This window comes from Opisthocomus hoazin, chromosome 10, assembly GCF_030867145.1.
Source record: "Opisthocomus hoazin isolate bOpiHoa1 chromosome 10, bOpiHoa1.hap1, whole genome shotgun sequence".
Taxonomy (NCBI): Eukaryota; Metazoa; Chordata; class Aves; order Opisthocomiformes; family Opisthocomidae; genus Opisthocomus; species Opisthocomus hoazin.
The window spans coordinates 15,123,030-15,148,185 of NC_134423.1; the positions used below are offsets into that span (position 1 = coordinate 15,123,030).

The 25,156-nt window shown below is 40.9% G+C and overlaps 1 protein-coding gene across 4 annotated transcripts in view; it reads right to left on the reverse strand.

Annotated features, from left to right (window-relative positions):
• Positions 1 to 25,156, reverse strand: part of FAN1 (FANCD2 and FANCI associated nuclease 1) — a 29,079-nt gene that overhangs the window by 3,589 nt on the left and 334 nt on the right. For 2 of the 4 annotated variants that reach the window (XM_075431879.1, XM_075431880.1), the window contains exons 2-11: positions 23,189 to 24,614; positions 17,266 to 17,406; positions 15,367 to 15,562; positions 14,322 to 14,555; positions 13,672 to 13,803; positions 11,354 to 11,462; positions 10,495 to 10,614; positions 7,972 to 8,136; positions 6,848 to 7,016; positions 1,292 to 1,395 (exon numbers count right to left, since the gene is read on the reverse strand). In XM_075431879.1, the coding sequence (XP_075287994.1) occupies positions 1,292 to 1,395; positions 6,848 to 7,016; positions 7,972 to 8,136; positions 10,495 to 10,614; positions 11,354 to 11,462; positions 13,672 to 13,803; positions 14,322 to 14,555; positions 15,367 to 15,562; positions 17,266 to 17,406; positions 23,189 to 24,485 (2,667 nt within the window). In that variant the 5' untranslated portion in view covers positions 24,486 to 24,614. The remainder of the gene's footprint in view (positions 1 to 1,291; positions 1,396 to 6,847; positions 7,017 to 7,971; positions 8,137 to 10,494; positions 10,615 to 11,353; positions 11,463 to 13,671; positions 13,804 to 14,321; positions 14,556 to 15,366; positions 15,563 to 17,265; positions 17,407 to 23,188; positions 24,615 to 25,156) is intronic. The other 2 variants (XM_075431882.1, XM_075431881.1) reach the window with 2 other exon arrangements.

A 25,156-nucleotide genomic window follows, 5' to 3' on the forward strand; every position in this document is an offset into this window, starting at 1 on the left:
ATGACCAAGAACACACTTATAATCAGGGGCTCGTGACTTAAGAAATTATTTCAAGACATGACTGTATACAGACTTATAATCCATGTCAACATAAAATAAAACAAAAAAAATTAAACTTCAGTGTAGCAGGACAGCGAGCAACTCATTCATAGTTTTGAGTTTAGTCCTACTGGCCTAATAAAATAATTGTACTGTTTGATTCTCTAGATTTTTACATCCTTTGCTTAAGGGACTAGGTAAGGGTGGCCTTGAGGGAATGTATCTCCCTCTCCACCATAGTGGTTGCTAATTAGGGAAACAGCCAGCTCCAAAACCACCAGGTGGTTTTCGACTCAGCCACAAGGATTTCTACTTCATACTGTTGAAAAAGAACTGGGGGGCAAGGAGGGGGGGAATGTTTCACCTCTAAAATAAGAAGAAATTTCTACCTAAGCTAGCTCCTACTGATACAAACCTGTAACTTCTCACAGTACAAATAAATCCAGTTGAGGAGGAGAACAGCACTGGCTGGTCCACCAGGGTTCCAGTTAGACACAATGGGATAAGGTGGAAGAAAGAAGACAACTGTCTGACCTTTTTCAGTTCTGCAACAGTTGAGATGGCTTCTTAGGGTTTTCTTAGCAGATGTCACTAAGTAATCAAGTTTTCTAATTGCAATTATTAAAACTGTTTCCAGCTGCAATTTGTAGGATGTAAAGCATTTAGCTAAAAGCCACAAGTTCACCTGGAATTATTAATCTTAGGGTGTGGCGGGGAGTTGTTGGGTGGTGTGGTGTTGTTTGCTTGTTTGTTTCTTTGACAGAAAGGAAGGATGATCCCAAAAGCACAAACATGTTGGGGTGGAGTGGGTGGGGGGGTGTTAACACACTCAACGTGACTTCCCTTTAAAGGCTATTGAAAAGAAACAGACTCTTGTATGTCTGTGTGGCTTTTTTTAAATGGAATGCATCATCTTCAAACGAGATGAACAATGCTATCGTGTAGCAGTGTTCTTCCACCGACTATAAGGGAAACAATGACCAGTGAGTTCAGAGATAGGACGCAGGCGTTAAGCCAGCCGATACACGCCCTACCTGACAGTCAGTCCAGACTTACATAGCAATTAGAGAGCAAAGAGCCCTTCAATGACAAGCCCAATATAACAAGTAATAAAACCAAGCAAACACCAAGAGCTGTCTGTAAAGTCCAGCAGACTACAATGTTCATCTATTCCTGAGTAAGATTTTAACATGGTTACAGAGTCGACAGCAATGGGTAAAGAAATTAACTACAGAAAGCCTTTCACAACTACCTGATAAGAATTTCTGAAAACGTCGGGTATGCCATCCATGAAAATGATATCCCACATTAGAATACCATACAGCGTCATAAATGTTGAGCCTTCCCCATGAATACCTAAAGGGCAAAATTCAATAAAAATTGAAACATTAATTTCTACAGCAGTCTCGTATGAAGAGGTACTAAACCATCATGATCCAAACCAGCACCACGCTATGCTCAGGTTTACACATAGCTGAAGTCAGTATATAATAACATTACAGCACCAAGCTGTACATGCAGTTTGTTACTTCCACAACTTGCTAACATTTTCCATTTCCAGGGTAGCAGCCTTCATTCACAGCGTAGGATTACAGTGCTCTGCCCTGTCACAAATAAGGTTTACTGTTCTAACCTGAATAATTTTTAATACACTTTTAAAAAAAATTTTTACACAAAAAAAGTAATACCGTAATAACAAAATGTTTATATATGTTTTATATTAGACATATATACACATACATGTATGCATACTTATACATATATGGAGCTACACATATACACAGATGTATACATGTATGCATATATACGTATACATACATCTGCTGCAAAAAAGCACTCATCACCAGACCAATGCTCAGCCAGTATACTAAAAATGTAATACATCAGCAACAAAATGTTTGTCTACATAAAAATGTTTTCTATTACATTGACATATAGACACATATACATGTGCACATGAACACATTAATGTATGTATACATACACACATATACATATATGTGTGCATGTATATATGTATGTGTAACAATCCTTTTTAAACATATATAAACATTTTGTTATTAATATATTACATTTTTGAGTAACACAGGCTAAGCACTGGTCTGCTGGTGGTGAGGGATTGCTTTTGCATCATCTTTCCTTTACTTTTTCATCCCTCTCACTCAATAAATTGTCTTTACATCAGCCCATGAGGGCTGGGGGTTGTTTTTCATGTAGAGGTATAATATACATACGTGATACGTGTGTGTGTACATATATATGCATATATGTTCATATATATAAAAGTCTATGTATGAATATGTGCATATATCTATATATACACACACGCACTTATTTTTGTATATTAAAAAAACTTGTGGTGGATTGACCCTGGATGGCAGACAGGCCCTCCGACCCAGCTGCTGACCCCTCCCGCCCCAGTGCACTTGGGGAGACAACTGGAAGGGCAAAAGCGAGGAAGAACAAGAAACAAACAAACCCACATCCCTCAGGGGTTGAGATACAGACAATTTAATAAGTGATGGGGGGGGGGGGGCACGGAAGAAGAAATGGAAGTGATGCAAAAGCACTCGCTCACCAGCAGGCCAATGCGGCCAATGCTCAGCCAGTCTCTGAGCCACAGATACTTTGGAAAAACTACCCCCCCCCCCGCTATTGCCAAGCAAGACATCCGCTGGCAGGGCATGTGCCTGGCAGCTGGGGTCAGCTGGCCCGGCTGCACCCCCCCAGCCCCCTGCCCCCCCCAGCCTACCCACAGGGGGGAGAAAAGGAGAGAGCCTTGGCGCTGTGTAAGCACTGTACAGCAAGAGACAAAACATCCCTGTAGCATCAACACCGTCCACCTAAACCAACCTAAACCGCAGCAGCACAGGGGCTACCACGAAGAAAATCAACTCCATTCAGCCAAACCCAGTACAACAATGTATATATCATATATGCTATATATAGCATACGTACATAAAACATATGTCACATATATACTAATAACAATAGGTAGTATGTAATGTATAATATATAATACATAGTATATAATCCATAATATAGTATACCATAGTAATGACATTATTTAAATAGTTCACATGTATTTATAAATATTATAAATTCTATATATTTATAGCACATAATTGTATGGTATATGATGTATATAAATTTACATATGTTCTATATTGTACTATCATCATAATAAAATTATATGCACTACATACATAAATTACTAAATATACTTTATATCCCATGTATTAGGTGTTATATGTTAGTATAGTACTGATGATAATATATAACATACTAAAAACATAATATACATTTTTATAGTATATCATTAGATCTTGCATATTGTATAACATATATTACTGTTACATATAATGTTTTATAGTTATTGTATATATTTACAATTATATCCGACAGTGGAATATTTATAATATATAACATATCTAAATATTTAACATACATCTCATATATGTATACATATATATGTGAATACACATAAGTATGTTGATATGAACATATATATATATATATATCTATCTACACACCCTCCACAACCTCTCCGGGCAACCTGTGTGAATGTAGGGAGACACACATATGTATGAACATATATACAGACATACAGAATCATAGAATGGTTTGGGTTGGAAGGGACCTTAAGAATCATCTGGTTCCAACCCCCCTGCCTTGAGCAGGGACATCTTCCACTAGAGCAGGTTGCTCAGAGCTCCATCCAACCTGGCCTTGAACACTGCCAGGGAGGGGGCAGCCACAGCTTCTCTGGGCAACCTGTGCCAGTGTTTCACCACCCTCATGGTGAAGAACTTCTTCCCAATATCTAATCTAAATCTGCCCTCTTTTAGTTTACAGCCATTCCCCCTTGTCCTATCACTACACACCCTTGTGAGAAGTCCCTCTCCATGCTTCCTGTAGGCCCCTTCAGGTACTGGCAGGCTGCTATAAGGTCACCCTGGAGCCTTCTCTTCTCCAGGATGAACAGCCCCAAGTCTCTTAGCCTGTCCTCATAGGAGAGGTGTTCCAGCCCTCTGATCATTTTCGTGGCCCTCCTCTGGACCCGCTCCAACACACCCATGTCCTTCTTATGCTGGGGGCTCCAGAGCTGGACGTAGTACTCCAGGTGGGGTCTCACGAGAGCGGAGTAAAGGGGGCAGAAGCCCCTCCCTCGACCTGCTGGCCACGCTTCTCTTGATGCAGCCCAGGATACGGTTGGCTTTCTGGGCTGCAAGCGCACATTGCCGGCTCATGTTGAGCTTCTCACCCACCAGTACCCCCAAGTCCTGCTCCTCAGGGCTGCTCTCGAGCCACTCTCCGCCCAGCCTGTACTTGTGTTTGGGATTGCCCTGACCCACGTGCAGGACCTTGCACTTGGCCTTGCTGAACTTCATGCGGTTCACGCAGGCCCAGCTCTCCAGCCTGTGAAGGTCCCTTTGAATGGCATCCCTTCCCTCCAGCGTGTCAACCGCACCACGCAGCTTGGTGTCGTTGGGAAACCTGCTGAGGGTGCACTCAGTCCCACTGTCCATGTCGCCGACAAAGACATTAAACTTCACCGGCCCCAGTACCGACCCCTGAGGCACATCACTCATCACTGGTCTCCACCTGGTCATCGAGCCGTTGACTGTAACTCTTTGAGTGCGTCCATCGAGCCAGTTCCTTACCCAACGAGTGGTCCACCTGTCAAATCCATGTCCTTCCAATTTAGAGACAAGGACATCATGCGGGACAGTGTCAACTGCCTTGCACAAGCCCAGGTAGATGATGTCAGTTGCCTGCCCTTTGTCCACCAATGCTGTAACCCCGTCACAGAAGGATATCAAACTGGTCAGGCACATTGTGCCCTTGGTGAAGCCGTGTTGGCTGTCCCCAGTCACCTCCTTGTTATCCATGTGCCTTAGCATGGTTTCCAGGAGGATCTGCTTCATCATCTTGTCAGGCACAGAGGTGAGGCTGAGTGGCCTGTAGTTCCCTGGGTCTTCCTTTCTTCCCCTTTTTAAAAATGGGGGTGATGTTGCCCCTTCTCCAGTTGGTGGGGACCTCCCCAGACCGCCATGACCTCTCAAATATGATGGAGAGTGGTTTGGCAACTTCATCCACCAGTTCCCTCAGGATCTGCGGATGCATCACATCAGGCCCCATGGACTCGTGCACCTTCAGGTTCCTTACGCAGTCTCGAACCTGGTCTTCTCCTACAGTGGGCAGTTCTTCATTCTCCCAGTCCCCGCCTTTGCCTTCTGCAACTTGGGCAGTGTGGCTGGAGCACTTGCTGTTGAAGACTGAGGCAAAAAAGTCGTTAAGCAACTCAGCTTTCTCTACGTCCTGGGTAACCAGGTCTCCAGCTTCCTTCCGGAGAGGGCCCAAATTTTCCCTAGTCTGCCTTCTATCACTGACATATCTATAGAAGGCTTTCTTGTTCCCTTTGACATCCCTGGCCAGATCTAATTCAGGAAACACTTTTTCACTGTGAGGTTGACCGAGCACTGGCACAGGTTGCCCAGAGAGGTTGTGGAGTCTCCATCCTTGGAGACATGCAAAAGCTGGACACGGTTCGGGGCAACTGGCTCGAGGTGGCCCTGCTTGAGTCAGGGAGGTGGCCCTGCTTGAGTCAGGGAGGGTTGTGCAGGGTGACCTCCAGAGCCCCTTGCCAATCTCAGCTGCTCTGTGACCTATGTTCTGCTATTAGCCTATTAGTATATTACATATAATATTATATGCAATGTTACATGTAATACATACAGATAATAGAATATATGCTATATCTTATTATATTATATATAATATATATTATAGTCTATCTGTATTCTACATGTACGATATATCACACATATTCCAGAGGGAGAGAGAGAGACTGCACAAGAGACTGTGCGTGTGTGCATATGTGCATGCGTTAGTGTGCATGTATAGCGCTGGACTGGGCATTCTGCTCCCTTAGGCGTACCACTAGATCATAGATGGCCATTGTGTGCTCAAAATTTGTACTGAGCCACTGAGCCAAGAAGGCTGACGGTGACTGGATGGGAGTGAGGAACTGAGTGGGGACTTCAGCAGAATTCTCCCAAATTCTAAATACTGTCACCTTCCCATTTACCCTTTTCTAATAGGGTCACTTTTCCTGCAACAGTATTTGGGAACACACCAATAATACAAAATTATAGTAAAATATATATTTTACGCAAAAACATAAATTTTACCTTAGAAAATAACCCACTTACAGGAAAAAAGCAAAATACAAAAAAGTAAAACAGACTATATATTCTTATTTGTCCATGGGTTTTCACAGCTCTTAGGTTGTAAAAATACATGAACAACTACTAGTAGAGCTGAAAATCAAGTCTTTCCAAAAGAAATTGCAAAGTGTCTTGCTATGGTATACACTGTTTTCATGTTCATCTAGTACCAAAAATCAGTGGAAGTTTACCTTTCCTTAATGACACTCCCTTAAACGACACTTCTAGCATTTTACCCCTAATAAACAAAACAGCTGTTCACTGATAAGAAAGGCTAAGTCATTTTCTATGGAGATAAAGAAGAAATGTTGGGGTTTTTTCCTAACACATTTCAAAACCACCTTAGGTATATGAAGGCAGCTAAAGACCAGGAAGCAGGTCAGGTTGAAAATACATATTGGAGCATTTTGGTAAGGAAATTACATATTAGAGCCATTTGGGAAGGAAACAGAATCAGACTCAAAACTGGTCTAATGAAATCTGCTAAAACTGGTCTATTAACTAAACAGCTTAGTAAATTGGTTCTTTATCCCCACAGTTATTTTACTGTATCAAAAAAACAAGAAAGTAACCGTTACCCTGATCAAAACCATCCTGCCTGTAATGAGTTAAAGCCAGCTCCTCAACTGAGCACATGACTGTGGATACACTGAAGTCTTCGCCTCCTTCTTCATCACCAATATCCTCCATTAGAAATACAGATTTCCCCATTCCCATCTGAGGACACATCTTGCCTTTGATTGTAACCTGAACATATTAAAAGAACTAGTTACTTTCCAGCATTACATTAAAAAAACTTCAGCCTAGGTATCTGAATCTCTCCTGGAACATACATTCCTCCTTTTCTGTTTTCTTCAAAACAGAACCAGACTTGTTTCCAAAAATCCACTGAATAAAATTTAACCTGCCATTCCCTTGAAATAATTCTGTTTAGTTTTTGTAAACTGGCGAATTTTTCAGAAAAAAAAATGTCTAGCAAAAATGCTGGGCACATGGGAATGTAGTCTTTCTATATGCAGGACTAGGAAGAAAGAATACAGATGACTGAGGAGACTGATTCTGGACCAAGAAGGGCTGTACGGAGATACATGGTGACACGGCTGAGTGAGAAAGTGAGGCTCTGCTCTGACTTTGCCCAAATACAATTATCTTTGCAATAACAGGGAAAAGAACAAGTTAAAAAAAAATCCATTCCAATATGATGCATATTTGGAGTGCGTAACTCCCAAAGACTAGTAAAAAAACCTTGCATTTTTTCAGCCCTTAACCTAACGCTGACAACATGCTAAGGTTACTATTACTTTTTCTTACACACAGAATGCTTGGCCTGAGGACACCAGAGGCAATGCACTGATTTGATCAGACTCCTCAGACAGAAAGGTTCTGTGAGTGTTGCTGGTAATTTAGTGAACTTTATAGCTGATCAGATTCATAACACATATTCAGTAAAGCAATGCAAATTAAATCAGCATACGGCTGACTGACTCCAACTAAGCAGCTGACTATTTATTAAAAAGTAGAAATACTTGTTTCCCTAAAGCTTCTGTTTTAGAAACACATTTGTATTCATTTTCCTGCAGCACAAATAAGTCAGAGGCTGGTGCATAGCACGTAACAGTCTCCCAGATAATTTTTTCTTGTCAGAAGAAAAAAAGACCTCCTGAGTTGTCATTTCTCAGAAACCACCAGTAACTTTACTCACGTGTGTCACATCCTCCACAGTTATGACTGGCAGATCATGAAACAGGCATCTGAACTGCTTGCAGCTGGGCGAGTCTCTGATTCGTAGGGCCCGCTGGTAGAGAGAGAGACGATGCCCAGTACGTACAAACGGGTCTGCCAGCCCATTTCTAATGCAGTCAATGGCCTAGCACAGAGCAAGGTAAACAAGCAATAATTTAGAAAGACCTATGCACATCTGTCTATTACTAAGCTCAAAAGACCAATTGATTTAAGGACCACAACAACATGAGTGTAAAAAAACATGTCGAAGATAGGGCCACCTTTCTTACTTATGCACTGAAGTTCTAACTAGTAAGTTGTATTTTGTAGCAGGCTTCTGGATTCAAATTTGCACTCATACAGTAAAAAGAAATTACTCTCCATTTTTACTGATCAGTAGAAGATTAAGGAAGTGTAAATTCCACATAAGTGATGAGAAAAAAAGAGTTAGCTCTAAGGTAAATCAATTTAATATTTTAGAGCCAGTTTCTTAACAGCACGTATTTTCAAAACAGGAGCACCAGATCAGTTGTGCAAGAACATGCATACAGAACAAATTTTAGACCAATGCACTACTGCACTGAAGAATATCCAGGGTTAAATATGGACTCCAAAAATTAATTAAAACCATGGTTCTGATGTACCTTCTTTCTGTAACTTCAGGAAGGCACTTTGTCCTAATTCATAAATAAGGAACTGAGACTAACTCTTCCTTTGTAAAACTTCTAATTCCAAATCTGGAAAAAGCTCGATATAGGGGTATAAGATGCAGAAGAGACAACTGCAGACGCTTGACAGCCTATGATATTATTTCCTATTAACAGACTTAGAGAATTAAAATGCAACACAAAATAAGAGCATTTTACTCCCAATTCTCAATAGCCTTAGTGAGGCAAGGAAGCAACATCAAGGAAAAAAAAAAGTCATTCTCTGCTTATTTTAAATAACTCTACAACTGCTACTCTTCCTGGACTTAAAACTTTTTTTAATCTCTACTTTTCATTGCCAAATTAGTCAGGTAACTTAGATGTGTTTAATTAGATTGGTCGTCTTTGTCTTTTAGTTAAAAGTTGATTTTCAGTCTGCCCACACTTCACTGTGGCCTAAACCGTCCTACAGACTGTCATTTTCAATCACTGACAATATTTCTCCTTTATATGTAACCAACAGGAAAAATGGACATAATCTCCTGTATTTATAAATCCTCAGACCTGCAGCTGACACAACTACCACCTGCTGTTTCTCACTCAGAAAATGCACAGAACTGCAACTGACCCCTAAAATGAGTCAGACAGGGGCTTCTGCGCCTTGTGGCTCTTGAAAAGGAAGTGTGTGAAAAACTGGTGCTGGCTCACAAGGAATTCAAAGGCACAACTCATACTGCAGCTTGCAGTTTTCTCTGGTTTCTTTATCTTCTACTGCAAAACTCTTTCCTGAGGTGCCAGAAAGTTCTACAGAGATTTACAGTAATCCTTGCACACAATCCTTGCCATTCCCACATGGTTGTTTTTCTTCCATTCAGCTACATGCCAGCTAATCACTTAGGAAACTCAAAGACTGCTCATCGTGTACACAGCATTTCTAAAAGCCTGAACTGCCTCATTCAGACTTGAAGCTGCAGGCAAGTTTACTCATTGCACAGATCATGTGTTTTACTTGTACAAACACACCCTACTGGTGTGTGTGTCCTACTGGAAGGGAAGAGTGAAGAAAACAAAGTTTCAGCAAAAGCTAAGATTACCTCAAAACTTCTTCTCCCCTCCTCTGTCTTCCTAAGAGAATTAAACAGACCAGGATGAACATAGCCTATAATACACGCTATCTAAACCCACTGTTATTCTTTACCAGTCTAAGGGTGGTCAGCTACAGTTCCTCTTGTAGGACCATGGAAATAGTTTAAATTTGCTGTTGAAGACTAATAAACCTGCCACAGCTGTGTACAAGTAACAGATTAGAAATGGGGTTGTCGACTGCTTGATCCCCTACAGTAGAAACCCCACACCAAAATTGGTCCCGATATAGAAGACAACCTTCTCCCCCACTGGCAACAGTTGGCCAAGGTCTTAATTCTCTTAAGTTTTTGTTTGAAAACATTAAAAAAGTCCTTACGATCATGTTTGTTTTTTTCATTCCCGAGACGGCCTCATCATGACTCAGGTTCGACAGCAGAAGTGTTTTACTGAAAGAAATTGCTTCTTGCACAGTAGGCAAATTTATAAGGCAGAACAGCAAGGAAACTGCTGCCTGATACCACCATACAACTCTTCATGCCAAACGGTGGTGTTCTACGCAACACAGAAAAGCAGGCCAACCAAGGATGAGGGTACACTCAACATTCAATTTCTTAGGAGAAACAGGCTGCCTGACCTTGGGATGCCCACCAATATCTGCATTTTTAGGAGAGCCTACCCCACTGTTATTCTCATACGAAATACTTCTTAAAAACGCTTTCAGACAACGACTGCAGTGTTTCCAGCTTTACAGCATGCAGTTGTGAAGATACCTTCTTAGTGTTTTTCAAGTGCTGATGTAAATTCAGAGCCAGGCGATCCCACCACCGCCCTCTGCTGTCAGTACAATACACATCCTGAGACAGCAGAGTCCGCAGCTCCCGCACCGCCTCCTGTAGCCAACAAGATTATATCTTTATTGATTGAGTTAGAAAACCAAGCTGAAGTTTCATTATATAATTAGCTTGTCACTCTCCCTTCTAATTACTGTGTACTATAAAACTTTGTCTCTGCACAATTCAAACCTCATTTTTACTCCAGGACCCAATGTATTCAGCTGCATAGGTATGTCTTAAAAACTCTAGAACAGAAATAATTTTATGTAAACTTTAAGGTTAGCTGCCAAAAATGTATATTTTTGTCTTTTCTGTATTCCTTAGTGTATACGAAAAAGACCTGAATATTACTTGTTTGCAGAGGCAAAGTTTTTTTCAGAATAATTTGGTTTGCTTTAACATGTAAGTCAGAGGCCTTGGGAAATGTTAGCTCCTTAGGTGAAGAGGCATCATCACCTTCATAAAAGACTTTTTTTCCAAGATTTTCTTATTTAAAAGCAATAATCAAATCTAGTGAAACACAGGTATCTTTAAGTAACAAAACAACGATGTCTCAGTAACAGTCTTATGGTATATTACATACGGTAAATCTCCAAAGCATAAGCAGAAATCAAAACGTACCTACAATTATCTAAAGCAGCAAGAAAAAAAGGCTCTTTTAGCTTAAAAGTAATCTGTTAAGAGAACTGTAGCAAGTCCTAGCAAACATTATCACCATTTTCCAGCCACATCAGAAATGTAAATTGATGTACAATGCTGCATTAAACACATACTCCTATTCACCTCACCACTTTACCTCATACATGTGAAGTCTCTGCAAAATTTCAACACCTTGAGAAAGGATTCTTGTATACACCCAGCCAACTGTGAAATGTCGCAGATACTCAGGTAAAACTCTATGACAGCTGAAAGAGAAAAGCAGTTCAGATCAATTCAATGATTGCAATTTAAATTCTTAAAATTCTCTTACTAACAATACTTACACCTAAAGCATATACAAAAATTAAATGCCTTATATATGACATGGATTTGACAGGTGGACCACTCGTTGGGTAAGGAACTGGCTCGATGGACACACACAGAGTTACAGTCAACGGCTCGATGACCAGGTGGAGACCAGTGACGAGTGGTGTGCCTCAGGGGTCGGTGAGGTTTAATACCTTTGTCGGCGACATGGACAGTGGGACTGAGTGCACCCTCAGCAGGTTTCCCAACGACACCAAGCTGTGTGGTGCGGTTGACACGCTGGAGGGAAGGGATGCCATTCAAAGGGACCTTCACAGGCTGGAGAGCTGGGCCTGCGTGAACCGCATGAAGTTCAACAAGGCCAAGTGCAAGGTCCTGCACGTGGGTCAGGGCAATCCCAAACACAAGTACAGGCTGGGCGGAGAGTGGCTCGAGAGCAGCCCTGAGGAGCAGGACTTGGGGGTACTGGTGGGTGAGAAGCTCAACATGAGCCGGCAATGTGCGTTTGCAGCCCAGAAAGCCAACCGTATCCTGGGCTGCATCAAGAGAAGCGTGGCCAGCAGGTCGAGGGAGGGGCTTCTGCCCCCTTTACTCCGCTCTCGTGAGACCCCACCTGGAGTACTACGTCCAGCTCTGGAGCCCCCAGCATAAGAAGGACATGGGTGTGTTGGAGCGGGTCCAGAGGAGGGCCACGAAGATGATCAGAGGGCTGGAACACCTCTCCTATGAGGACAGGCTAAGAGACTTGGGGCTGTTCATCCTGGAGAAGAGAAGGCTCCAGGGTGACCTTATAGCAGCCCGCCAGTACCTGAAGGGGCCTACAGGAAGCATGGAGAGGGACTTTTCACAAGGGTGTGTAGTGATAGGACAAGGGGGAATGGCTGTAAACTAAAAGAGGGCAGATTTAGATTAGATATTAGGAAGAAGTTCTTCACCATGAGGGTGGTGAAACACTGGCACAGGTTGCCCAGAGAAGCTGTGGCTGCCCCCTCCCTGGCAGTGTTCAAGACCAGGTTGGATGGAGCTCTGAGCAACCTGCTCTAGTGGAAGATGTCCCTGCTCAAGGCAGGGGGGTTGGAACCAGATGATCCTTAAGGTCCCTTCCAACCCAAACCATTCTATGATTCTATATCAAAATTGAACTGAAATGCATATCCCAGCTGCAAAGTCAAGAACTCAAAGGTAAGAAAACAGTTCAGCTGAGGCAGCAAATGCAAGCTGTACTTGCACAGCATATTTTGGTTTGAACAGCAGTTAGCAAGTTTCATATCAGATGCAAAACAATAATTCGCATCATCATGTTTTGTTACGGGCAACTTGTTCTGGAAAGTCAGGTTAACTTCAGAAACACAGCTGAACAAAAAAAAAAAAAAAAAAGGCTAGAATAGGCACTTCCTGGCATAAAAGACGACTAATATCTTTAGGGTAGGTACCTCTATGTTTGAAGACAAAGTCTTTTGAATGTCTTAACTGAAATCAAAATAGGTTTTTCCATTGTCTTCAGTGCAAAATAGAATAGACCTCCAAATGACCCTCTACAAATATTATTTTAAATCAGCTGCCATGAAAATTTATATAATGCCAAACACAAGGCTTTAATTTTCGGTGTATCATTAAGCCAGAAAACAAAATAACTGAAAGACAAACTGACGAAGGACCCTTCAAAAACAATACACATCATTTCAGTTCTCAGATCTTGAGTAATGTTTCCTGAATTATACCCACTTGGAAGTTTGAAGAGACGAATAACCCAGTATATTTCTCACAACATTTGCAACATTCTTCTGTTCACATTGAATTTTAAGTTCTGCTTATCGCTATTGGTCTAAAAGCCATATAACCAAACTGACAAGGAAAAAATAAAGCTCTTGTTCTCCTTACTGGCGCATAGAACAGAAATGTTTTAGTACTTTATCCATGCCTACTAATTAACTCCCAAAGTTTTATAAAAAAGGTCTTTTCATATCACCACTTAAAAGCTAAACAAACAACCAGGAAGTTCAAAGCTTTCAAGAACATTAAAGCTTCTAAGTTTATCAGGCTTAAATAATATCACTAGTCTATAAGCCTCTCTCAAAAGGAAAAGTACCAAAAGATAATACACTTAATAGTTTCATATGAACACTAGGCTAGTTTTCAGTTTACTACCTCAAAGAGGGGTGATTTTTCAGTTTGTTCCAAGTTTCTTTAGCACACATATACAGATGATTAGCTTCTTCCCAGTTCCCATTTACCATTGCAGTGGCTATATCATTTGACAAATGAGCAGCAGTTGCATACCTAAGGGAAAGAAACCATAATAACGGTATTAGGCTTTAAAAGTATTTATAGTTAAAAGAAATAAGTTCTTCTATACAATACCTTTTAAAAACTCCCTTCAAGTCTCCAAAGACACTGAATCATGCAGCCAACTTTACTCTTAATCTTGTAGGATCAGCACAGTTTACACTAGCAGGGTACACTATGTTTAAAATTACTTCTAAACTAGAGGACGTGTTTTTTGTTTTGTTCAGAGTCCATTCTAATCATCATCACAGCAAATGAAGAAACAACTTTCACCAGCAGATGATCACAAAGCAAATAAATATGCCATTTTGGTTAAAAATGCAAGCCACTGTGAATCACAAGTCCTACCTGCATACAAAAATGCATTTTAAATCATTGCCAAAGTGCAACTTCTACCCACTTATATCTGGAGCTCTACAAGATTAATTCTTATTTGCCTATGCAAGTACTGCACAGGCAAAGATTTTCTAGAAATAAACACATTTCCAAACAGCTGCCAAAGCTCCCCATACCTGATAAGATCTTCTCTGTCCTGAAAGACCTGTGTTTTCCTATTCACAGTGTAACTGGGGAACACCATACGCCCCATGTTTACCATAAGGACTGTGGAGAGCTGGCCTTGACCTGCACTACCAGCTTCTTCATCCTCCATAGACTCAGACAGTGAAAATAGCAGCAGAATTCGAGAAAACACAGCCCGGGGGCCTTTACAGACCCTGACAGATTTCCCAGCCAGGTCCTTCACCCTGGAAGGACAAATAAAATTATTGTAACAAATGGGTTTTGCCATCACTTATAAAAATTCCAACATACTGAATGAAGTCTGAGAATAATTTTGTTTTCAAGCCAATTAATGTGTAAACTTGATTTTCCTTGAAAGAAGCAGCTTGAGAAACTACATAGTGCATGCAACATCTAGTGAAAAGCCAAAGACATTCATTAACTAATAAAAAGTTTAAGGGCCAAACTTCAAGCAGAATAGAATAGGAACTAACTGCTCTTTGGGTGCAGCCACTCCTGTTGTTATGTCAAGCAGTACCAACAAGATGTGATTTGCTATTAGGGCAATGTTTACAGACCGCAATTTGAGATCCCTTGTTTTAGTGTATCTCCATTAGCACATCTTCATCCAGCCTTCTCATACAAGACAAGACTTCTGTTACTTGTCCACAGGACAGCACAGATTTAAAACAGGATTTTCTCTGATCTCATGGGGTAACTAGTATTAAAGAGTATTACATTCCCAAAGTTGATATGGCTGAGCAAGTAACTATCAGCCCCTTTTCTAGGAGTAGTGAGTAAGCCAGAGCCAAGGAGATTTTTTGAATATAACTGATTTTCTCAGGTTCATTCCTATTTCCTGAACACATTTTCCATTAGCCTGCCCTTGTATCATTTAAGCCAATATTCTGAAAACAATTCTGTTGGTGTCAGCGATAATTATACAGATCATGCATCATGCATCACCACATAGTTCAAATATCTAGTATTACACAGATACATTGAGTCCTTTGAATCATACATTTACCTGCAAAATTTAACTACAAACTGAGTTACCTTTTTAAAATCACTGTCCCAACACCAGCCTGACTCCTGCTGAAGACTGAACGTTGTTTTGCCAACCTCAGAAAATCATCCACAAGTTGGTGTTTCTGACCATTTGGGTTTGGCAAGTGAAAGATCTTTGCCAATGCTTTTAGCTCAGGGGCTGAAAGCAAATCCAACCCTTCACACAGGTCTTCCAGTTCAGATTCTAGAAGTAAAATGATCCACATATATTCACTGTGCTATACATACTGATACCTGTAAATGTAAAATTTCGACTTACCAGAGTGATTGTAACTAAACTAAACTAGATCCTTGCTGTTTTGAGAAGACAGGAAAGCTTTAAGATAAAGAGGCTCCTCAATAACACTACTTAGGCAAACTCGACTTGCTGCTTTGAGAAGACAGGAAAGCTCTAAGATAGAGAGGCTCCTAAATAATTCTACCCCAGACAGCTCAGCCTTGGGAGGGCAGATGTACCAAGCTACAGAGATAAAGAGCCACCAAGAGGGCACCAATTCCGGAGCAAAACAGGCTGGAAGGACATGGTATACGTAATCTTAGAACTGAGTCTGCGCAGAAACAAAGGTCAACCAGCGGACACTGTGATGAGGAGCATAAGCCTTCATCTTGAGACCCCCAAAGACCATCCGAGGATGCTAGCAGACATGCGTGAAAGATATTAACATATGCTAATTCGTTCTTGGAAAAGTCATGAATATGCTAAGCATTTCTCGGAAATATAATGGATATGCATATTGTGGTTGTATTTAACCTGAAATGACAGGGTGTTTGGCACGTATGTCCGGAGGAGAGATCCCCTGTGTGCCCGGCGCCGCAACAAAGAATACCTGCTTAATAGCCCTCTGACTATTGAGTCTTCAACTCCAGCTTTTCACGGCATCATTTCCAACTCTTTGAGCAACAGCTCAAAGTCTAATACATTCACATAACCTAGCACTAATCTAATGATTTAGATTCTTCAAACATGTATTACTGATGCTAGCTGGTTCAGCTTGACATTCATCCTCTTCACAGGCCCAGTTTGAAGGAATGGACTAATCAGAAAAAAAATCCCTTTGCAACTTCAAAACAAAAGCAAATATAAAGAAATTCTGATGCGTTACAAAAAAAAAAAAAATTGCTGTTCAGAAGAACTTGTCTTCCCGATGATTAAAACTTTGCCCAATGCAATAAAAGGTGCTGCCAGGGAGCTGCAAGGACAGACCTGTTTGAAAAGGGGGAATGAGCCAGGAGCCAACAGCGACCACAGCACTGGCAGTGTCCTCACCAACCCTGCTGCAGTCTCACCGCAAGTGAACAGAATGGGCAGAGCCAAACTCCCAATAACAGATACCACTGGCAGTCCCAGAAAAGGCATGATGATGAATCAGGTCCAGGGTCAATCTAAGAGACAAGCTGGACATAACACTAGAGACAAGACTACAATTTACATCTGAGATCTATCCACAGGACACGGCCCCAGCCAAGACTGGCAACAAACACCTTCAGTGTTGGCTGGAGGTCCAGCCAGGCAGGGATGGACCAGGCCAGTGACAGGGTGCCTGCGAGACAGCTCAGGGCAGTGCTAGAGGATATTAAGCAGAGCTCCTGGACCAATATGCAGAGGCTACACAGGTCAGGGTCTAAGATGAAGCTGGTGAGGGCAAGTAAGGTTTATTGTTGCACCTACAGCCCTGACACTTATTTAGCTCTCCCTATTACCTAAATTGCGCTAACTGCTTTTATTATTAATGTAACACAACACAACTCAACTACCTGAAACCTTTACTCTGCTCCTCTAGTTCTCTTCTCAAGGCACAGACAAGCATGTAGTGCATTAAGCTCTAACATGATACAACTGCAAATTTTATTTGTAATATTTTTAACATTTATTAATGCTGACCATACCTGTTTGCAGAAATCTGGCTGCAGCCAGTTCTTCAATTATTGGTGACAAATCCATACTTATCTCTCCATACTCTATTTTGTTCACCTTTAACCAGTTGAGCTTGCGTTGAAAAAGTCTCACATATAACTTCTGCCCACCAACTGCAAATTTAATTTAAAGCAGGGAAGGATAAAAAGCAAATTAAATTCTAAAACACAGTACTATGCATAATCACTGCCTTACCTAGGAAAAGTTACTTTGATGCAGATATCCTCTAAAATGAATTTTAAATCTGCCCATGTTCTATGAGCAGACTTGATAAAATACCAGTACTTACCTTTCCAAGTAATTATTGCTCATTAGAATCCTTCAGTTTTGTAGATAGAAAATTATTACAATGTATTTTGTAGGTAGTGAACATTGCTGAAACACATTTTGCACATTTTACCCTTTAACAAATCGTTTGTTTTCTAGGAAAAGACAACTACATTTTTCAAACTCTGCATATTGTGGTGTTAAATAAGTCCTTTTGCTTTCTTTAACACTCATTCAATAACCAGCTATTTGATGATGGGGAAGAAAAGAAGCTGATTGAATAATTGAATATGATTGAATGATTGAATAATCACAGAATACCTCTCTGTTTAGTAGCCTTCAGATTCTTCTCTTTCCAAAGATAAGCTTAATTTTACAAATATATCTAGTGAAAACAAGGGGAAAAACCCCTCCTATCAATTTCTTATCAGAGAAGTGCTCTCTTAAAGTAACTTTTAAACAATGTGGCAATTCTACAAAATAGCTCATTAAATCTTAGCTGAAAATAGTCTGGCTATTGTTATTACATTCAGCACCCTTTTGAACACTTAATTGATTCCTCATTAACTTCTAATGTTTTTATCCCTGGCTTCTGCTGCTTAACTGAATCTGATCATTAATAAAAACAGTCACTGAAACACTACCAGACCTACATATATTTAAGAAATGGCAATTAACTTTTACATGCTTATTTAACTATTCTCCTGTCCTTAAAAACACTTTTTCAGGGGTTATTTTAATAGACTGTTTCTGGGATCAATTCACTGAGAGAACTGCATTCAGACACACAGGCCTGTCATTTTCTCTGTGGGATTCTAACTTCTTTGAAGTCTGTCTCCAGTTTTCACAACTCTGGAAAAAGGAGAAAGGTCCAGTAACACATGAACATTCTTTCTCCAGACTATGGAAACTGATCAAACTAGGGTTGCAATTCTGTAAAGCCATGTGAGGACTGCTTTCTCTCTAAAGGATCTGAATGACAAACAGAAGAACAAAAAGCTATTGCGCAAGTAGTTAATTGCTTCTTAAGCATCCTGTTTTGCAGTACATTACCTTTGAAGGTTTGGGAGATATTTTTTTTCTTTTGCAGTTCTTAAGAAAGTTTCAGCTGTATCACTGAAATAAAAAAATTGCTCCAAGTTGAAATACTATCAGCAAGAAGATGCAGACTATCTTAGAAAAGTTCACCCTCTGTGATTCATTAAAATGCAACAGAAAAAAATTACAGTATTTTTTCTTGTTCAGTGTTCTATACCTCAGTTCCACTGGTGACTATAAATCAACATTTCTCAGATTTGATTTTTCTGTTGTATTGAAGTTGGAAGTAGGATTTCACAAAGCATATTAAGTAGTGTCACCAGAGCTATGTGCTTGCATTTAAGTTCTTCCAATTGCAACATACAGTGAAATTAAACATGGAGAATATAAAAACCAATTTTTTAATATTATACCTAAGTTCAGACAGATCTCAATCTTAAACCTGACAATGCACCGCAGCCTACGTGTTTTGCGTAACACCTCTGCTTTTCCCTACTCTTATTTACTGTTTCCACTAATCAAAAAATCGGCAGTGCTCTACATCCAACATAAAGGCTGATAGAGGGGATTGTAAGAAACGTGAAACTATAACAAAAAAGCCTTAATATTTTCTAGTTTTAGTAGTCTTTAGTACTGCAACTTGTATTTCTGAATGCATAGTGACCTAACGATGTAACTGTTACACTAATCCCCGTTTTCTCATTAAGGAATGTAGTGGAAGGACATGGGCACAAGCTACCACTTAGTCATCAGACAAAATAATTAAGTGAAACAAAAGTGGTCTTGGTTCTCAGCAAATAATTGGGATGCCTGTGGGATAAAAGAGACTCCTAAATAATTCTACTCCAGACAGCTCGGCCTGGGGAGGGCAGATGCGCTGGGCTACAGAGATAAAGAGGCACCAAGAAAGCAACAAGACCGGAGCAAAACAGCCTGGAGGACATGATATACGTGATCCTAGAACTGAGTTTGCGCAGAAACAAATGTCAATCAGTGAACAGCGTGATGAAGAGGATGGGCCTTCATCTTGGGATCCCCGAAGACCATCCAAAGATGCTAACAGACATGCGTGATATTTACATATGCTAATTAGTTCATATAAATATAATGAATATTTACATGTGTGATTGTATTTAACCTGAAGCAACAGGGTGTCTGGTGTGCACGTTTGGAGGAGAAATCCCCCGTGTGCCCGGTGCCGCAATAAAGAATACCTGCTGAACAGTATACATTGTACTGTTAGGTTTTTCCTACCGGATCTTCGAATCAAGGCCATGCACTTTTGAGAAAACTGGGCAGGAATGAAGGAAGGGAATTTAAACCTTTTAAAAATACCATTCCCTTCATAATAAGCATTAGAGATAACTCACTGAAGACCACTAGGCATTTTAGCAGAAAATAATGACATAGTGGAAAACACCTATGTTCAAGCAACTTTACAGTATTAACCGGGGGGGGGTAGTGGGGGTTTAGGTTATGACAACTGAAAGACAACACTTGCTGGGTAGAAACTTCTAAGGTGAAACAGATGAACCATCTACCGGACCTTCTAAATTATTCTAAGTTTTCTTGAAGGTAAAGACATCCGTCACTTGCCCAGAATTCATTGCCTATTGACTTAAAGCTATCCAATCACTTCTCACAGCTGAATCATTGCAGTTTTCCCACCCTGCAAAGAGAGACTGTTTTATTTGTGACTAGCAGTCAGTGCAGACATGGATTTACCAGCACCACTTTGTAATAATTCTTTCTGTATTCTGAACTCCTGTGAGAGAAGAATAGTGAGAATCACACTACTGAAAGAAAAACAAGCACTTCCCTTATTTAACAGAACAAGTTACTATTACTGATCAGTGCTATACTCATCCAGAGACAAGAGTGTGAAAATAAGGAAGCTGTATCCTGAACGTCTCTTAATATTTGTCAAAGTAGCCAAACTGTATCTAACTTTACCTAACCTTATCTAACTGTAAGTTTATTCCTAGATCTTCTTTGGAAGTAAATGTTACACATTTACTGTGTGCCTCGAGAGAGCCAATAACAGTTTTGTTGCTTATATTCCATTCTTTCTTTACATATTCCCATTTAAACTATCACAACATAAACAAGACATTACCAAGCTCCAAGAGGTCCCTGAATACATATTTAGGTGGAGAAAGTTAACTATTTTAACATTCTTATGGTCTTGAGGGCACCAACAGGTTCTGCAACCCCATCCCAGCCCCCACAGGGTTGGCTGACGTGTTCAAGGTCAGCTCTGATACAGTGCAGCTGTGTAAGCTGGGCTCAGGCTGCTGGGAAGAGCTATATGAGGCTTTGCCATGGCCTCCCCCAATTCGCTCAGGAGCTGTACTTAAGCTCAGGCTGGTGGCCTGTGCTCTTGCCTAAGCTCTGCTGTGGCATGCTGGTGCCCAGCCAGATACCCTGACAGCTTGGCTTCACCTTGCACCTGCCTTGTCGCTGCGGACTTGCCTGAAGACCTGCTGCAACTGGAGCAGGTCTGACTGCAGTAGCAGCAGTGGATCCACTCTGCTCTTCTTCCCTGCGCAACGTGGCCTTGTGGCCCCTGCCTGCCCTGCTGTCCCCTTTGGGTCATGGCTCATCTTCCCACGCAGAGTAGTCTGCTCTTGCTGCTCCCTGACAAATACAGCCCTATGTTACGATCTCACAATATTCTCATAATTTATGTTAGTATTATTCTTTAAATATTTTAAATGCTTGGTGTTACTGCATAATTGTAATCATTACAATATAATCTGCAAGAGTTTAACTATGACCAGGTAACCACTGCAGAAATACCTGTGTAAATTTAGAGCCCTACCTCCTCCTCTGAAGTTTTGTCACCTTTTTAGCAACCATTTCTTAAGGTTGAGTCAGCTCAGCTGACTTTTCCAAATGGGCAAATGAATAATGTTCACATGGGCCTTTCCAGCTGCTAAACTTTGAAAGAAGATCTTAAGTCAAAAAAGACATTTCTGAGATTGTTCCACCACAGTTCAAGTACTTCCTAGAAAGACAGATAGGCACTGACTCAATTTTTTTAAGGATCTGAGATTGTGAACTACTTATCAGGGCTGTATCTCTTCCTAAAAAGCTCAGGCCAACACTTCTCCATTTCTGTCACTCAGTATCCTGTATTAAAAACCTTGCGATGTCATATGCACTAACCTAACCTCATTCTATTATTCTCCACATCTATACAAGTTATCAGAAAAACACTTACTGAAAGTCTCCTACTGGCCTTGGAAAAAATTCAACTAATTGCTAATCACAAGTCATGACCTTCATATCCTCTTTTGTAATGTCCTGTGGTGTCAATCCACAGTATCATTCAGAACTTCATAGAAACGAACATTAGGGGACTAAGTGCTCTGAATAGCTAGAACAGTTTTCTTCCACTTTGCAATGGGGAAACAGTCTACAGACTGTTGTACACTAGTGCAGAAGAAAGGAATATAATCTACAGAGAGAAAAGGCCAAAATACAAAACAGTTTCACACAGGGAAATACTATTCTTTAATGTGATAAAACATTACAGCTTGCTAGTTAAGCTAAACTCAATGAACACAATACATTAACAAGTGCAGCCTGCTTCTTATTTTTTAATTACTTTTGCCAGCAGATATGTATGCAACTGTCACTTTCGCATGTTCAGCTCAGATGCATGAACTGAGGTCGTACAAGCATGTATCTAAAAATACTTTGTCAGGCAGTTGTATATTACATAGTAGCTTAAAACAATATAAAAGGTTATGCCTGCAATACTGCAATAATACAACTTACAAACATACATAATAATTTATACATCATAAGGGTTAGCTTTAACTTGCATCACTTCTATCATGCTTTTACTATAAAACTTGTAAGAGTGGGAGATTCAGACAAGCCTGCTTTGAATCTTGTTGAAATATGGAGGGCTTAAATCTCCAACTTTCTGGCTCCTACTGAAGTTAATGAAAGTTAAAAGTACGAAGCAATCTACATGAAAATGACTGTTAATCAGTAACTAGCATTCTAAACACTGGATAATAATCATAGGGATAACCATGGATTCACACCAAGCACGAAAGCCATCTGTAAATGTGCTGCATCAAAGCTTACAAATGCCACTTCAGAACTACTTTTTTCAAGATCTATGTATCTAGCACAGGCCTCTTCATAATCCCATTTTGTAGAATTCCCGTACGTAATAATCACCAAAAGCTTGGTGTTAACTGATACCCCCTTTCTGTTCTACAAGTTTCCTTCCTTGGAAACATAATTAAATGCAGCAGCAAGTTGACTTATGATTCTTAAAAAAAGTATTAAAACATTAAAAAAAGTATTCCAAAAAAACAAATATCCATAACCATTCTCTCCTTACTTCTTACAAGTCTCCACTATTTATCATTACCTTTCATTAAAGCAACATTAGGAAAGTTCACCTACAAGAAGCCCCTGAAGGATAAGTCTCCTGAGAAGAAGGAGCTTCTTGCCTTAAGGAATTCATCAAGTTAAATTGCCCACTGGTATAGCACTCTTCACATAAAACTATGTAACGGTTGTCTCTATAAGAATTAACTTGAAAAGGTACTAAAAAAAAAAAGATACCTGATAATTTGCAGAACTTGGTTATAATGTTCATATCTTGCTCATCAAAGAGTCTGACATCATCTTCATTCTCCAAGACTGCTCGCAGCACCACTAAAAAATTCTGGAGGTAATATGGGTGATCAGGAGACCCGGGCACAGAGCTAACCTCATTTATTTTGTCTAAAATGTCTCCAATGGAATTCTGAAATTCTACCTTTTCCACAGTTTCTGACAAAGTTTCATTAATCTCATCTTTCAAGTCTTCGTGAACTTCCACAGGAAGTACCTGTACATCACCCTTGCTAAAGCAATTTTGCGCACCACAGTTCACTTCTGTCTTGGAAGAAGGAATAACCTGAGTGTGAAGTTGAGTCCTGACATCCAAACTCTTCAGCTCTGCTGAAGTATGAAGGGCTAGATGCGTTTCAAACTTATCAGGACTAAGTATCACACCTTCAGAACTACTTTCTGTTCTGGTGCTTCTTGTACCAAATGGTAACCTTTTGCCACTAATGTTACTAGTGGGTGACGATACCTGAACAATGTCCACAAGGTTGTCTCCATTACATTTGTTTATTTCTTCCTGAAATTCAGGTTTCTTCTTTGAAAAATTTTCTTCCTGGCACTCACTCTGAGCAAGCTGATTTTCTTTCTGAGAACTATGCCCAGCAGAAATGCCATCATCATCCTGTGCTGCAGCACCTTTGCACATATTGTGAAAAGCTGGAGGTGAAGAGTCGATCTCTTTATACACGACCTGTTTTGGTCCCTGGCTATGTCTTCTGGACAGTTTAGATGCCAAGCTTCCCAAAGAGACTATTTTAACTGTTTGAGTCTGTGGTTCATAGTTAACATTACAGACTGAACTATTATTGCTAAAATAAGGACTAACTTGCTGTGCTGCACTCCCTTCCATTTTCAATAATCCGCTTTTGGAAGGACTTGTTTCTAGATTTAAGAGGTGTTTTGAAAAACGTGAGCTGGAATTGTTGTTCACATTTGCAGCTGAGGGACTCTCATTCCTAAAAGAGTCGAGTGTTGAATCAATGACGCCAATCATACCACAATTTCTCTGACATGTTTCATCCATGTGCTCATTTATTCCGTATCTTGGCACCATTTGCCCACACATGGGACAGGTAACTTTGGCAGGCGGAACACTGTTAAAAAAGGAAATAACAGAGGAGGATGCTGAAGGTATAGATGGTATTCCTTTACCTTCCACTTTGCTTGTTGTTCCTTTTTTTTTCTTATTTTTACTGAGTGACAAAGTTTTTCGGGATCTTTTAATTTCTGAACACCCAGCTTCTGCCATTACAAAACTTCAAAGCATTTCCACAGCACAGGCACCTTCATTCAGGCTGTATTTCCTTATTCTGTAACTTTAAAAAAAAAAACAACTTTTCTTGGCTTTACATTTCCCATCTGTAATCCTTCAACATGCCTTCAAGAAAAAAAAAAAGATATGGAATGAAAGGTACCAAACACAAACAAGATGAACAGTGGAGGAGAAAAAAAAACCCAACACCCTAGAAGTGGAAAAGCCAGGCAACCCTCCACCGCTGCAGGCAGCCGCCCCCCTCCCGCCCCCAGGCAGGCAAAGGCGCGCACGCCAAGCCTGCCGCGCCGAGCACGGCCGCTGCCGGCCGGGGAAGGGCTGCGCACAGGAACGCTGCTACGCGCCGCGACTGTCAAAGGCCGCGTTCGTTCGCTGGTGTCAACGAAGGCCTGAGATAAAAGTCACCGTGAGGACACGGCCAAGTCCCCCCCTCATTTTTGTCAGCGTCCTGTTTGCTGTCCACAGGCACGCTGACCTTTCGGCGCCAACCGCCACTTTCACAGAGCCCAGGCGAGGGGCGCGGGCGCGCACGGAGCGCGAGCGCGGTGCCCTCCCGAGCGCTCCATTGCCGCTAGCCGATCGCTCCGGAGGCGCCGAGCACGCCACGCCGCGCCGCCGGGCTGCGCTCACCCTCCCGAGCCGGCGTT